Source organism: Salvelinus namaycush, chromosome 42 (genome assembly GCF_016432855.1).
Source record: "Salvelinus namaycush isolate Seneca chromosome 42, SaNama_1.0, whole genome shotgun sequence".
Classification (NCBI taxonomy): Eukaryota; Metazoa; Chordata; class Actinopteri; order Salmoniformes; family Salmonidae; genus Salvelinus; species Salvelinus namaycush.
The window spans coordinates 380,334-394,813 of NC_052348.1; the positions used below are offsets into that span (position 1 = coordinate 380,334).

The window sequence follows — 14,480 nt, forward strand, 5'->3', positions numbered from 1 at the left end:
CCATGTACTCTAATACACCAGCTTCCCCCTTCGGGCCTGTCATGCCAAATAATGTCCCCTGGCCAAATAGTGTCCCCCTCTACGTCACAATGGGATTCGATGAGTTCAAACTTCTGTTGCTAGGGCTGTTGCTAGAAATTGCAACATTCTGACTGGATTACGTAATGAACCAAAGCGTCCGTTGCTATGCTGGTTGCTTGGTTACCTCGTAGCGGTCACGAAGGAAGGAGGTTCTACTTCTATTTCACCTCAGAAGCGCTCGATCAGTCCTAGCAAAATTACTACATGAGCTGTTTTTAAATAGATTTTATATTGACATTGCTAGTTACTTATTTACCTCAGCTAAATAGCTAAACATCTGTCTGGCTAAGTTAGCTTGCTAGTTGTTATTGTAGCTGCTTTCTGTTCGTATGTATAGTAGCTTGCACTTTAATGTCATTTCTTTCATCTTTCCAACTAACGTTAGGCGAAGTACTATGAAGGCACCACTTATCTCGAGAAGAGGCGCAAAATTCGTAGCGGGGCAGAGAATTTCACAATTCAGGGTAACGTTAAGCAGTTCATTTATATTACAGTTACTGTTAAGATAAATCCTTTCAGTTAAGTACAACCATTTTTCATCTAGCTAACATTAGTTGGTCATCTACATGTTGCTACCTAACTTCATAGGTCTGTCACATTGAGGTAACGCAATTAATTAAATCAAATGGACAGGTGTAAACAATTATGGTAACTCCAACTGCCCTTAATAGGTGTCACTAGGTGAAAGAGACCCATAAAGAAAGAGAGCAAGAAAGAGAGGTGAGGAGTGAGAGCGAGAGAAACAAAGCAGTGCAAATTTACTTAGAAATTAGTATTTCAACAACTCTTGTCTTCAAACTTGGTAGGCAATCACATGTACCTATGGGGGAAGGATGGCCAGCCACACAGGAGGGCGATTTCCACTAAGGAGGCTGTGCTGACAGATGCATGCTGGACATTTAATATGAAATATATTTGTTATCAATCAAGATGAGACTGAACATCAACAAGGCACAGGATAAGCAGAGCGAAAGACTTGGTTTGGAAGAAGGACGAAAGGAAGGAGAGACCTGGGAAACCTCACTGCTCTTTAGCTCCAAGCTGGGGTCATCATCCATTATAGTAAATATTTAAAATTCTCAGATAACTATTTGAATTTGCACACAAAATAACCAAAACTAGCTTCAGGTTTTCCTAACACTGACATTTTTCTCTTCATAAGGGTTACCTCGGTGGAAGCCAAAAACCTTCTCCAGTTGGAGCAGTTGGACGGTCGACCACAAAGCCCTGACGCCCTACATTTCGGTGAAGCCCGTGAGACAAAGTACGGTAAGCTTTGGTTGACATTTAAGCAAGAATTGGTGGTTATGCTGAGCTCATAAAAATGTACCTCTTAAATTTCTCTCCAAATGACTTTAGGACAGTCAACTGTCCGAGGCACCCAGGAAGTATCCCATCCACCAGAGCCAGTGAGTTCGGATGAGTCTGATTCTCTGTGCTCTGAGTCGGAAGGGGACCAGCTTGAGGTAGGCTATACCTCAAGTACATATCTCCCCTCCATAACACTGCACTAATCCATCAAATGTTCTTACAGGTGGCTTGCGTCAGACTGGAGGAACAGGGGCAGGTAAGTCCAGTCATTGGATTAGAAGACATTAGTGAGGTTCTCATCACTAGTGTCCAGCAGGGACAGGTAAGGCCAGCTGCTCTGTGGCCGGATGCAGGACCTTCGGGGGGGGGGGGGGTCATTCTTCCGTCACACCCCTGGTTAGACAATTTTACAATTGATCATGCTCAAGCTCTTTTGCAGGTGCAGTATCCAGAATTAGGAGGCCTCCTCACAGTGAGCGGCATCGCCATGCTGTCAGCAGTACCAACACTGGCTCAGGGGTTTGTCCAGGTAGTCAATCTCAAGGCTAACCACTGGGTCACAGTAAGTAACCGTCGCTGCCAGGTAGGTATGTGGTGGTGTATGACGCCAGTGGTCATGACACCACCCCAGAGTTTCTCACAACTCACCTCTCCCTTATCTTTTCCAGGGACCTCTGTGACTGGAGTGGCTGACAGTCCGGCAGTAGAAAGGGGGCACAGATTGTGGGCTGTTTGCCATTGCAAACACTTACTCTCTGCAGAGATGAGGAACGCTCCATGGCACGATACCATCAGAAATCCATGAGAAAACATTCTCTTGTTTTCAGGCTGGGCACCTGGCACCAGTTCCCAGTCCCGATTCCATTTCCCGTCCAGGAAATGCGGTTTTCATGTGTGGTTGTCAGTGTGAGTGAATTTGTCTGTTCATCGTCCGTCATCTGTTTTGTCTGATATTTCCCCCACACTTGTTTTCACTGCTTGGCCAGCTCTCCACCTCAAGACGGTAGGTATTTTACTACATTGCATCTTGTTGTATATTGTATGTTATTGTAAATAACCTTAATAACATGTATTGTATAAAGATGTGTTTTATTGCAGACATTGGCTGTGAAGTTGGTAAGTATATAGCATATGTATTTGTCTTGTATTCTAAGTAACGTTTACAAGCATGTAAATATTTGTATATTTTTCCATTTGTTTGCTGATAAATATTTGAAACTTGCTCAAATTGGCTGTAAATGTACACATTTGCATATGAAAATGTATTCATTGCAAGAAATTCTCAATTGACTGTTCAATTGCCCAATTACTTACTGGTCCTTAACCCCTTCTCCCTAACCATTCATCTTTTGTGTCCAATTACAAATCAACATTTTAGGCCAGGGTTGGTATGGAATTGGACATAGGTTTCTAGTTAGTGTTTGCATATCTGGAGGTTCTAGATTTGTGTATGTATTATGGCATAAGTCTCCCAGAGTCCATTACACAGCAGGGCTGAGTAATCACCATATTGCTTCATCTATCCAAGCCCCATCAGGTCAATCACTACAAAGAGTGGGGGTTAAAGGCCTCAATTATAAACAAAATCCTTCTCGGCCTGTACCTTGACGTGGTCAGAGGGCTTCCAACTAAACCAGGCCCACGTTATTGAACCCATGACTGAGATTGGCTGCCTGTCGAGGGCGAGTGACAGGAAGAACTAGCCGCAGCACCTGATCAAGCAATCTCGATTCTGCCCCATTTCTCATCCTTTAACTCTCTCTCCCTGCAGACGAAATTCTACATCTGGTGACTCCTGATTGTTGGGCAATCTTCCCATCCCCATCATCTCAAGCTACTGTTATTGTCATGTTATCTGCTAATGAAGTTTGATAGCCGTATCATACAGGGCACATATTGTGAAATACACTGATGAACTAAAAAAAACCTAGCACTGCAAACACTCAGAACAAAGAGAGCAGGAGTGCTCCCTTCCAAGACTGCATGTTGACAACAAGTGACAGGCAGAACCTCCCAACCACACAGCACCCACCTCTTTATTCCACACACCAGAATGAAGTATTTCAGTCTGATTGCCATGTGTACAAAAAAATCTAAAAATAAATGACACCAAAAAACGATCGACGTTTGTATTAAAATCAGGTTGCCAGGTTGGTTTTCACAGCTGTTTCATAGTGTTCATTATTGTAAGGTGTCCTTTGATGGTATTTATGGAAATTAGCTGACTTTGTGATCTGTAAGATTAAAGTTACTTACGTGTCAAGCAGATTACACGTTTTGCCATTTCTGAAATGTGGCAACGTTTAAGACATGGATTTCATGTAGTAATGTTAAGGTACCAAAAAGTAGCTAGAATTTTCCCCCCATTATATTAGCTAAAAATAAAACTGATTAAACAGCAGAATTGTCGTGGAAATCAGCCTTGTTTGCATAGCGATGAAGAAAAGGATGTCATTTAGGCTTGAATGATCCAAAATCATTAGGTCGTCACGCTGTTGATATAGCAACGGACACTAATAGTTTGTTGAATCCCATTGTGACAGACCAAATTGGGATCATTCTACGCAAAAATATTTGCACATGGCCAGTCCGTTTCTGCAGCCGTGAACCTCAGAGCAAAAATATACCCTACTACACGGCCATGTGCTCTGTGAAGTTGGTCACAGCTGCACTAGACAACACAGCAAGCCTGCTTTTCATTGCAGAAAGTTTTCCTCCCCTCCTGCCTTAGCTCAGTCCCCCTTTGAGGATCTGAAATGACTGAATAAAGCTAGCATAGGCTAGTCTACCTGGGGTGGCTGAGGTTAGAGAAACTGGTCACCTTCCACCTCACAGTGAATGGGTGAGAGTGAAGGGGGGAAAGAGAAGAGGCAAGATCTGCTTTTCAGATCTAAAAGGATCGCTTTCACCAGTCAAGTTGTAGCTGGGTGAAGTGGAGTGAGAAGGGGTGGCTAATACTCTAGAATGGAACACAGCCTAGACTGTTGCCATGGTGATGAAGGGGCCCATACTAACAAGCCCAGTCACATCCTTGTGGTCTCTCTGGTTCGGCACTCTGGGTGAAGTTTCCTCAAGGTACAGATCTAGGATCAGCTTCCTCCACCCAATCCTAACCTTAAACATTTGTACGGAAAATGCTAAACTGGCCCAAGATCAGCATCTAGACTAGGGTAACTGTAAATCATTATGGTTTGTGTAGTGTGTGTGTGTTCAAAGCCACTGCTACTTCTTCTCAAACAAGCAGAAAATACAGACCTTTTACATTTTCCAACTTTTTTGAAAAACAGGCAATTTCAAAACTTTACTTAACACCTGAGAAAAACAGGCAGTAGATGCTAGAAGCGAAGACGTCCTCCAACCCTGTATTTTCCATTAGTCATGAATCATGATATGAGTATCTGTCTGCATAATGACTTTGTACTGTACGTTGAATAGAAGACTGGCTGAAAGGACAAAGACACTAGTGTTTTTCATTACACTGTGCACACACGCAATGCAGTTCTATTACACATTTTCATTGTCTTCAGCACACACACGGAAAAATAAGAGAGATGAGGACTGGAGGAATGCAGTGCTGGCACAGCGAAGAACTTCGTGTTTACATAGGCCAGAACACCAAATGACAGGAACAGCTTTCTCAAGTCCTCCCACTGCCAGCACCGGGGTGTGTGCGCTCACACACACACACACACACACTAATCTCACTTCTAAAACAAGATAAATACAGGGACTTACTTGGTATCCAATCGAATCAGGGGAGTCCATTAAAATGCTTCAATCTGTACTGGTGCACACAGACATTCAGTGACTCACTCAAAAATGTAAATAGTCTGACTACATGCTCAGACATACATGCTCAGACAAGCACACTTGTTGTCTGGCCTCCTACTCCGTTACTGAGATGGAATATTTTGAAAGTTGAAATGGAAAAACCTGGTCCAACACTTCAAAGTTTTGTTAACAAAATTAACCTGTGCAGACAGAGACAACAGGACTAAAAACACATGGGACACATTGTCCAAAGTACCCATGTTAACTGTCAACTTCTGAACCTCCTTAAACCAAGTTAACATTAGAACACTTCATAAAAGTACAAGAATAACTTACTGTGGACAAGTACAATGCCATACAGTAAATGAAGACTGATGCATCTATAGACAGTTCTCTTGTAACGTGTAGCATTTTTTTTGTTGACAAGTCCATAGCCGTTATTTCCTCATCACTTCCTCCTATGCAGTTACACAAGTTGTCTTAGAAACTAAGGAAACCTATGCTCTTTGGACTTGTGCTGGAACATTAAAAGGTGCAATCAGGGATTTGAACATAAATAAAAGTAAAGTAACGAAAGCATTCCCTTACCGTCATGGCCACTGACTGCATGTTGAGGTCGCAGGGCGGCTTGAGGGCCTTGGGCCGCGTGGCGTACCAGTAGGTGGTGAGGGCAGCAAGGGCGCCCACGCCCATCAGGATGTTGGCGGGCAGGCTGTGCATGTACTGGCACACATCCTCCAGCTCTGGGATCCGCAGCTGTCTCAGGAGCTCCTGGGCCTGCATCTCGTCTCTGTTGTCTAGAGAGGAGAATTAAAAAAAAAGACATTGTGTAACACTTACATATCTGTAGTCTTTGGGCGTGAGAGAGAAAGTTACGTTTCCATACCAGACACCACCCATCCATCTCCCCTAGCTACCCCCACAATATATAAAATACATGAAAGAACCGCATAGGGGAAAGCAATAATCGCCACAGGATGACTAGTGCTCGGTTCCTTTCTCCCACCCTGCACACTGAGCACATTTGGGGTGACATGTTTGACTGCAAGGAGCTTTGGTTGAGGGCAGAGCTACACTATTATTACCAACTATCTTAACCCCTTGGTTCTGCAAACATTAAAGTAGTAGGCACTAGTGAAAATGGTTGGTCCTATTACTCTCAAATGGCTTCCTTTTTGTCCACACTCACCTACAATAACTAGACGTCTGAAAGCGACAGTAATAGTAGGCTTCCTTCAACTCATACAATCTTAGACCAGTGCAGCTGACGGAAATGACAGAGGAAATCACTTCAGAGCACAGAGCACTGAGACAGAGCCACACACTTCAAGAGAAATGTAAACAAGACGGGAGAGAAAGGTTTTAGTGCAACACCTCACCAAACCAATGAAGGAAAATATAGCTTCCTTATATTATTTCCCCATCACCATACACTTGACTTGCAAACATAACAAATGCCTTAAGGGAGGCAATCTGACACTCAAAACATTCAACAAACCAATCCTGAACACAGGTTTCCATGACAATATCAGCACACCTCGTTTTAGTGGGGAAGACAGACATGGTGACATTTCCTGTTTGGAGTGTTTTGATAGTGAGCCCACTGGAATCCCCTCTTCCCTGCATAAACACTTCCTTGAAGTCAGCATTGATCTCATTAATACAGCACGGTTTAATTGATCCAAGCAAAGAGGGTGGGATTGATATTCCAGGGCATGAGGCAACATGTGACAACTGTGTAAGGGGGTGTGGATATTTTCTACAGCATGGATCACCAACAAGAACCATCCGCGGGCCGATTGTTTCTTGAGCGGCTGGTCGGGGACCGGAGAATAAAAACAAATAATTTGTAGACTGCAAATTGACCACAAGAAGCCCAAACAGATCATTTACTAAAACATTTCAAACCTTGCTTACATTTGTATGCAATCTATTGTGCGTGGGAATACTTGGGAACAGATTCCAAAATTTAAATAGATTCTGGTTTTGTTAAGTCTTATGAGCAAAAAATGAAAATGCTAAAAAAAGATAAATCATTTTTATAACAGTATTACCTTAAGGAAGTATTTTATAGTACAAGGTTCTGAGGCTCTAGTCACTCAGTCGCCACATGGAGACCAGTGTGACCGTCACAGGTCACGGTCTGTGAAAGTCACCTCAACATGTTCTCTCAATGTCAACATCTCTTCTGTCAATACAATATTTAGCCAAACTGAATGTTGCATTACTTGTTTATACATCACCTTTTAGCATTAAAACCGTCAAGGGTCTTTAAAACTAAAGACGCCCACACTACTCATTTTAGTTCAATTGTGACAGAATATTTTTTGATGAGCCTGTTGTTCTTAAAAAGCACTTTGTAGGACAGAGGTGTGTTACCATTGGTAACTGCACTACAGTCTCAAAGGGCCTTCATCCTGTCCTCCCATAGCAAATGGCACAATTACAGAAATCAGAGTGAGAGAGATAGAGAAACAGGAAAGAGTGAATAGGTCGCCCTATGCTCTTTGTCCCCAGACTGCCTGCCACTTGATGACTGAGAATGGTTATTTCAACAGGCAGATGGCTCAATTTTGACTTCCAACAACAGTGGCAGTCACATTTAGCCTAAGAAATGTTCAAATATTTTTTTTTGTTTTTGCTTTGTTCACATTTGTGAGTCAAAAATAGTGGGAGGAATAATTTCTAATGACACTTTCATCTAATACTTCACCTGGTTATATGAATGAGTCAAAAAGCAATGCATCACTTGAAATGCAAATCACTTGAAATGCCCCTTAAATTGACTTGAAATAAAGATTAAGTCAAATGACAAAGATGCGTATGGGAGAAGATTGTTTGTCCTGAGGTTAAGCCGAGGGCTCGTCAAATTATTAAACACTTCAGTACACACATTTCCACCCTTGGTTCAAAAACCTGTTCAGCCTCTTGGCTGCTGCCCATAGGCCTTACATTTGACTTCACATACTTCTGTTATTATCCCTCAAGCAATATGTCCCAAGAGGCTTTGTTCTAACTTGATCCCTGCGGTCGATATCAGACCAGTAAAACTTTACACTTGGAAGATAACTTTACGATCAGCAAATAGCTTACACACTGAATAACTAAATGTGTGATGATGCATAAGGTTTAACAGAATTTGATAATGATAAACAACGATGAAAGTGTGGCCCATATAGAATGACCAAAATCAATATTGTATGTGTAAAGCGTGCCATTGACCAAAATTCTGTTCTAACGAATCATTTTACGTTAAACTTGGCAAATGAGATGACTACACTTGATCAATTCCAAGCATGAATACAATTACTAAAACTCCAGTTCTTTGAAGCTGTAATACTAGGAACTAGGTGGCTAATGCAGAGGTGACAAAAACCCTGTGATATTCACATTATGCGACAATCATTGAAAAATAGCCACAAAAAGAAAAAAGTAACTGCTTTTTATCAGTATAGCATATAGTAGAGGTACCTTTACCTTGTATCCCTTAAGTAGTAGCAGTTGCTCCCAGAGGGGACTGAGCTACAGTAGACCTCTTAGTTCTCACAACTATGAATAGTAGGGCGACGCCCCTTTTCAAACAGGGGGGGGGGGGTTGCCTAAGCAACCAAAGTCTCAAATCAGAGACTTTGTGTTTACTTATAGCTAAACTGACAGCTTGGGGTTAGCTAGCCTAACTTGCTGATATATCTCTGTCAAGTGACAGTGTGCCCTGTTTGTGGTAAGCCATTGGGTGCATGTATTTGCTGATGTTTGCTACAACAAGGAGCAGCAACGTTCTCACGTTGTAAAGAGTCCATGTTACCGTGGAAATGGACTCAACCACACGTCTCTTGTCTTTAATGCCTGGCCGTCTTCAGTCAGTCACTACATTACAGTGCTAGAGTCATCACTACAGACCCTGGTTTGTTCCCAGGCTGTGTCACAACTGGCCCTGATCGGGAGTCCCATCGGGCGGCGCACAATTGGCCCAGCATCATCCGGGTTAGGGGGGGAAATAGGCCGTCATTGTAAATAAGAATTTGTTCTTAACTGGACTTGCCTAGTTAACAAGGTTATATATATATATATATATATTTTTTTATGTATTAAAACGTTTATTTTTATTTTCATGACGTCTTCATCCATTATCGTCAGTTACACGATTACTGAATTACTGTGGCAGCCCTAACCATGAAAGCCCTAATAGATCCCCATCATAGTGATTGAGGATTTAGTCCAGGATGCTAATGGCAGATCCATCACATCTGAAACATGTTAATGACGAAGAATCTAATCTCACGTAAACTGGCCCCGAGGTAGACCATTCCCGCACTGGTAGCTTGGCACACACACACTGCCAGTGACAGGGAAATGAGAGATTGTAACAAGGAAGAGGTAAATGTTGCTGTATTTACAGAACAACCTCCAGATATGGAACACCTTTTAGCTCAAACAAAAATGGTGGAATTCTTAAGTCTAGGGCAAACAAGAAAGAGTTTGTAACTAACCACAGCCGAATGCTCGATATACTTAAAACCATTGACATCTTCCTCTCAGCCCCCATCTTATCATTGTTTCCATACCAACCTGCCCACACTCCTAAGTGTGTGGTATGTGCATACAAGCGTCTGTATATGCATGTATATACAACACACACACACAAGGCGCATGTGTGCGCTCGTCTCATTCAGCTGGCCGGGGAGAGCAGGGAAAAGGGACACGGCACAGGCGTCACATGGCTTGGCTGGGACTCGTTTCCAGGCTAAAGGTAACCCTCCACTGCTGCTCACCCTCCAGCCAGCCCTTCCATAATAGGCCTGGGAAGATGACAGGCCAATGGCAGTGCTCGGCCACCAATCACCCGACTCAGCCAGAAAACGGAAGAGTGTGGGGGCCACAATCCAGCTGGATTGTGGCCCCTCAAAGCCCAGCTAAAAAGTGATATGTGGTTCAGTCATTTGAGGGCAACTCAAGTGCATGAGTCAGACTAGCTAGGTTTATACAGAAATATTCTTGGAGATCCCCTGGATATGTGATGTTAAAAGATGGAGTATAACTTATTAGCTACTTTTACTTAGAAAAACTAACTTACAAAGAGAGAAGAGCGGTTAACCTGAGCCATGTTCAAAATATAAAATTGTAAAAAACAGCCTGGAATTCAGGTTGTTAAATGGTAGGCTATTTTAAAAATGTGTAGGGCACAAACAAGTACTAAAGTTTTGAATACGCTGCAGCAAACAAAGTATGCACATACAGGACAACTGTAGAGGATAAACAAAGACCGTGTCCAAGAGAAGGGTACTGAACAATAATATAAATGCAAGTGTTAGTCCCATATTTCATGAGCTGAAATAAAAGACAGCAGAAATGTTCTATGCACTTTTATTTCTCTCAAATTATGTGCACAAATTTGTTTACATCCCTGTTAGTGAGCATCCTTTGCCAAGATTACCCATCCACCTGACAGGTGTGGCATATCAAGATGCTGATTAAACAGCATGACCATTACACAGCACCTTGTGCTGGGGACAATAAAAGGCCACTCTAAAATGTGCCGTTTTGTCACAACAATGCCACAGATCTCAAATTTTGATGGAGCGTGCAATTGTTATGCTGACTGCAGGAATGTCCACAAGAGTTGTTTCTCTTATGGTTTCTCTACCATAAGCCGCTGCCATAATTTTTTACCCCTTTGTCGTCATATTGGTAGTTACAGTCTGGTCCCATCACTGCAACTCCCGTACAAACTCGGGAGAGGCGAAGGTCGAGAGCCGCGTGTCCTCTGAAACAACCCGCACACTGCTCCTTGACACAATGCACGCTTAACCCGGAAGCCAGCCACACCAATGTGTCAGAGAAAACTGTACACCTGGCCACCGTGTCAGCATGCAAGCGCCCGCCACAGGAGACACTAGAGCGCGATTGGACAAGGACATCCCGGCTGGCCAAACCCTCCCTAACCCAGATGCTGGGCCAATTGTGTGTCGCCTCATGGTTCTCCTGGTTGCGGCCGGCTTGCGACACAGCCCGGTATCGAACCAGGACCTTTTGCCGATATAATTTTAGAGAATTTGGCAGTACATCCAACCGGCCTCAAAAAAATGCAAACCACGAGTAACCAGGCAGGCCCAGGACCTCCACATCCGGCTTCTTCACCAGTGAGATCATCTGAGACCAGTCACTCGGACAGCTGATGAAATTGTGGGTTTTCACAACCGAAGAATTTCTGCACAAACTGTCAGAAACCATCATGGAAGCTCATGTCAGTGCTCGTCGTCCTCACCAGGGTCTTGACCTGACTGTTCTTCGGTGTCGTAACAGACTTCAGTGGGTAAATGCTCACCTTCGATGGCCACTGGCACGCTGGAGAAGTCACGTCACGGATGAATCCCAGTTTCAACTGTGCCGCCATATGTCAATGTTGTGAACAGTGGGGGTGGGGTTATGATATGGGCAGGCATAAGCTACGGACAATACTGTAACGAAATCCTGAGGCCGATTGTCGTGCCATTCATCTGCCACCGTCACCTCGTGTATCAACATAATAATGCATGGTCCCATGTCGCAAGGATCTGTACACCATTCCAGGAAGCTGAAAATGTCCCAGTTCTTCCATACAGATGTCACCCATTGATGTGTACGGCAGTGTGTTCCAATTAGTTATAATTTTTACCCATTTTTCTCCCCAATTTCGTGATATTCAATTGGTAGTTACAGTCTTGTCCCATCGCTGAAACACCCCTAAAGACTCGGGAGAGGCGAAGGTTGAGAGCCACGTGTCCTCTGAAACACAACCCTGCTAAGCCACACTGCTCGCTTAACCTGGAAGCCAGCCGCACCAATGTGACGGAGGAAATACCGTACAGCTGGCGACCAAGGTCAGCTTGCAGGCGACCGACCTGCCACAAAGAGTCGCAAGAGCACGATGGGACAAAGAAATCCCGGCCCCCAAACCCGGACGACGCTGGGCCAAATGTGCGCCGCCTCATGGGTCTTCTGGTCACGGCCAGCTGTGCCCCAGCCTGGGATCGAACCCGGGTCTGTTGTGAGCCCTTAGACCGCTGCGCCACTCTGGAGGCCCCAATATCCAGCAACTTCGCACAGCCATTGAAGGAGTGGGACAACATGCCACAGTCCACAAACAGCCTGATCAACTCTATGCGAAGGTGTAGTCACACCAGATACTGACTGTTTTTTTTTTTTTAAAGGTATCTGACCAACAGATGCAGATCTGTATTCCCAGTGGTGTGAAATAAATACATTTGGCCCTGATCTATGAATTTCAATTGACTGATTTCCATACACACTTTAACTCTGTAAAATCTTTGCAATTGTTGCATTTATATTTTTGTTCAGTTGAGCTGTATACAACAGCTTTCCCTTTTCCATAAAAGTTATGAGTTCACTATGATGTATACAATTCAGAGAAAGCGCTTTCTAGAAAGCACATATCACGGGGCAATGATACCAGATGACATCACCAATGAGACAAGGACTAAGAGACGATCGATATGTAAATATGCTATGTATAAAAAAAAAATTAACTGCGAGAAAGAAGTGTGACATCCCATATCTGAAAAGGAGATTAGACTTGAAACGTAACACTTCCTATGAAGCTACTATAAGTGCCTAGATTTCATGCATTGTGGTGCATTATGCAGTATAAGACATGCATTATAAAGATGGAAATGTACAGTATGTCTTACTAAAAAAAAAGGAATGATAAAATACTGAACATAACCACAGTTTACACCTCGTGTTTCCATCTCACACCCAGTCACAAACTCAGAACTAAAGACACAAAACACATTGAATGGAAAGTCTCCATTGAGTATGCTTATGTTCAGGAATGAGCATATTCTGAACCAAGTCAACTCTCCTACCCCTGAGACAGACCAACAGGTAAACAGACAGGCACCACACCTGGGTTCAAATATATTAACACTTTGAGCATTTGATTGAGTCTGTCTGGAGTGCCAGATGGGCAGGATTTGCAGTTTTGGTGCTTTTCTATTGGTTTATCAAGCCAGGCAGACTCAAACAGGTACAGAAATTTGAAATTATTTTTCAAGTATTTGAAATCCATGTTTAAAAAGGCACGCATACACACCTCTCCAGTCTAGGCTTGCTTCAGATACAATGCCTAGCCCATTCCCACTCCTAGGCCTGGTCCAGAAACACTTCTAAACCCCTAGTCTTCTAAAGAATTCTGTTAACTTTAAGCTGCACGAAAGCAGCGTTCTAGCCCAGTTTGTTGTTTACAGTTAGAAATGCCTAGAGGGCTTACTACTGTCACAATACCAGCTAATCCACTTCTAGATATACAGTGTATATACACAATGCAGGCTCAACCTTTACTCTCTTTGGATAATTCATTCCAATAATTTTAAAGTTGAGGTGGCTAGCTGTGGACAGTGTAGGGTGGGTGGGGGTGGAGGTAACTGCCAAGGGAACAATCCACGATAATTAGCCCCACAAGGACAGTCTCATCTCTCACCCTCAATCCCCACTCCGCTTTGGACACAAAGGTGACTTGTGGGGAGGGCTGCTTTCAGGACACCAGGTGACCCCTGAGAGGAAATCAACCACGCTCGGACACATGTCCTCACTGTACAGGGTCATATAGAGTTGGGACATTGGGGAGGGAGAGGGGTGAAGTGGAGCCAAGGTTGTCCGCAATGCAGGTATGGCTTGGTGACTGCAGCCTCCCTCTCAGCCCTGTCAACAGGACCTAATGACAGTTAGTAGTCTGGTAAGATGGCTTCAAAATTAGAACCTACCTACCCCTAGCCAGGTCCCAGATCTGTTAGTGCCGTCGCGCCAACTCTTATGGTCATGCATAACCGTAGCCATATAGCACAAACATATGGGACCAGGCTTTCCTAACCATACCCTGCCAAGATTCCATGAGGCCCGGACCATCACTCTGCACTGCAGAGTCAACCACTGTTAGTACTGATGGTGCCACTGACTGCTGATAACCACCACAGTTTTGAATTTTGGGATATGAGCCCCCAAAACAAAAAGAAAGTATAATCGTTTTATTTGCAAAGATTCATCACTCCCATTTACAAACAAAACCAGGGTCATCACATTTACAGATTGCACCTAAGAATCTGAGTCTGGGCTATGAATCCTAAAAACATGGCAGAGGACAACTTCAAAAAGTAATACGTCAGACCCAACTTTCACCTAGTTTAATTTTAAACTGCATGTGCGTTTGTCAAAAAGCCATTTATAACCATGATCATTAAGAGAATACTAGCTTTCTCTACATCTAGCTTCATAAACAAAGCGTCAAACCTGCTGTCTTAACATTCAAATAAAATGTAGGG

The 14,480-nt window shown here is 43.4% G+C and overlaps 1 protein-coding gene across 1 annotated transcript in view; it reads right to left on the bottom strand.

Annotated features, from left to right (window-relative positions):
* The window catches only part of LOC120034962 (long-chain-fatty-acid--CoA ligase 1-like), a 52,689-nt gene that overhangs the window by 26,437 nt on the left and 11,772 nt on the right, over positions 1-14,480 (bottom strand). The window contains exon 2 of the mRNA XM_038981683.1: positions 5,752-5,960. Coding sequence (XP_038837611.1) covers positions 5,752-5,946 — 195 coding nt within the window. The 5' untranslated portion in view covers positions 5,947-5,960. The remainder of the gene's footprint in view (positions 1-5,751; positions 5,961-14,480) is intronic.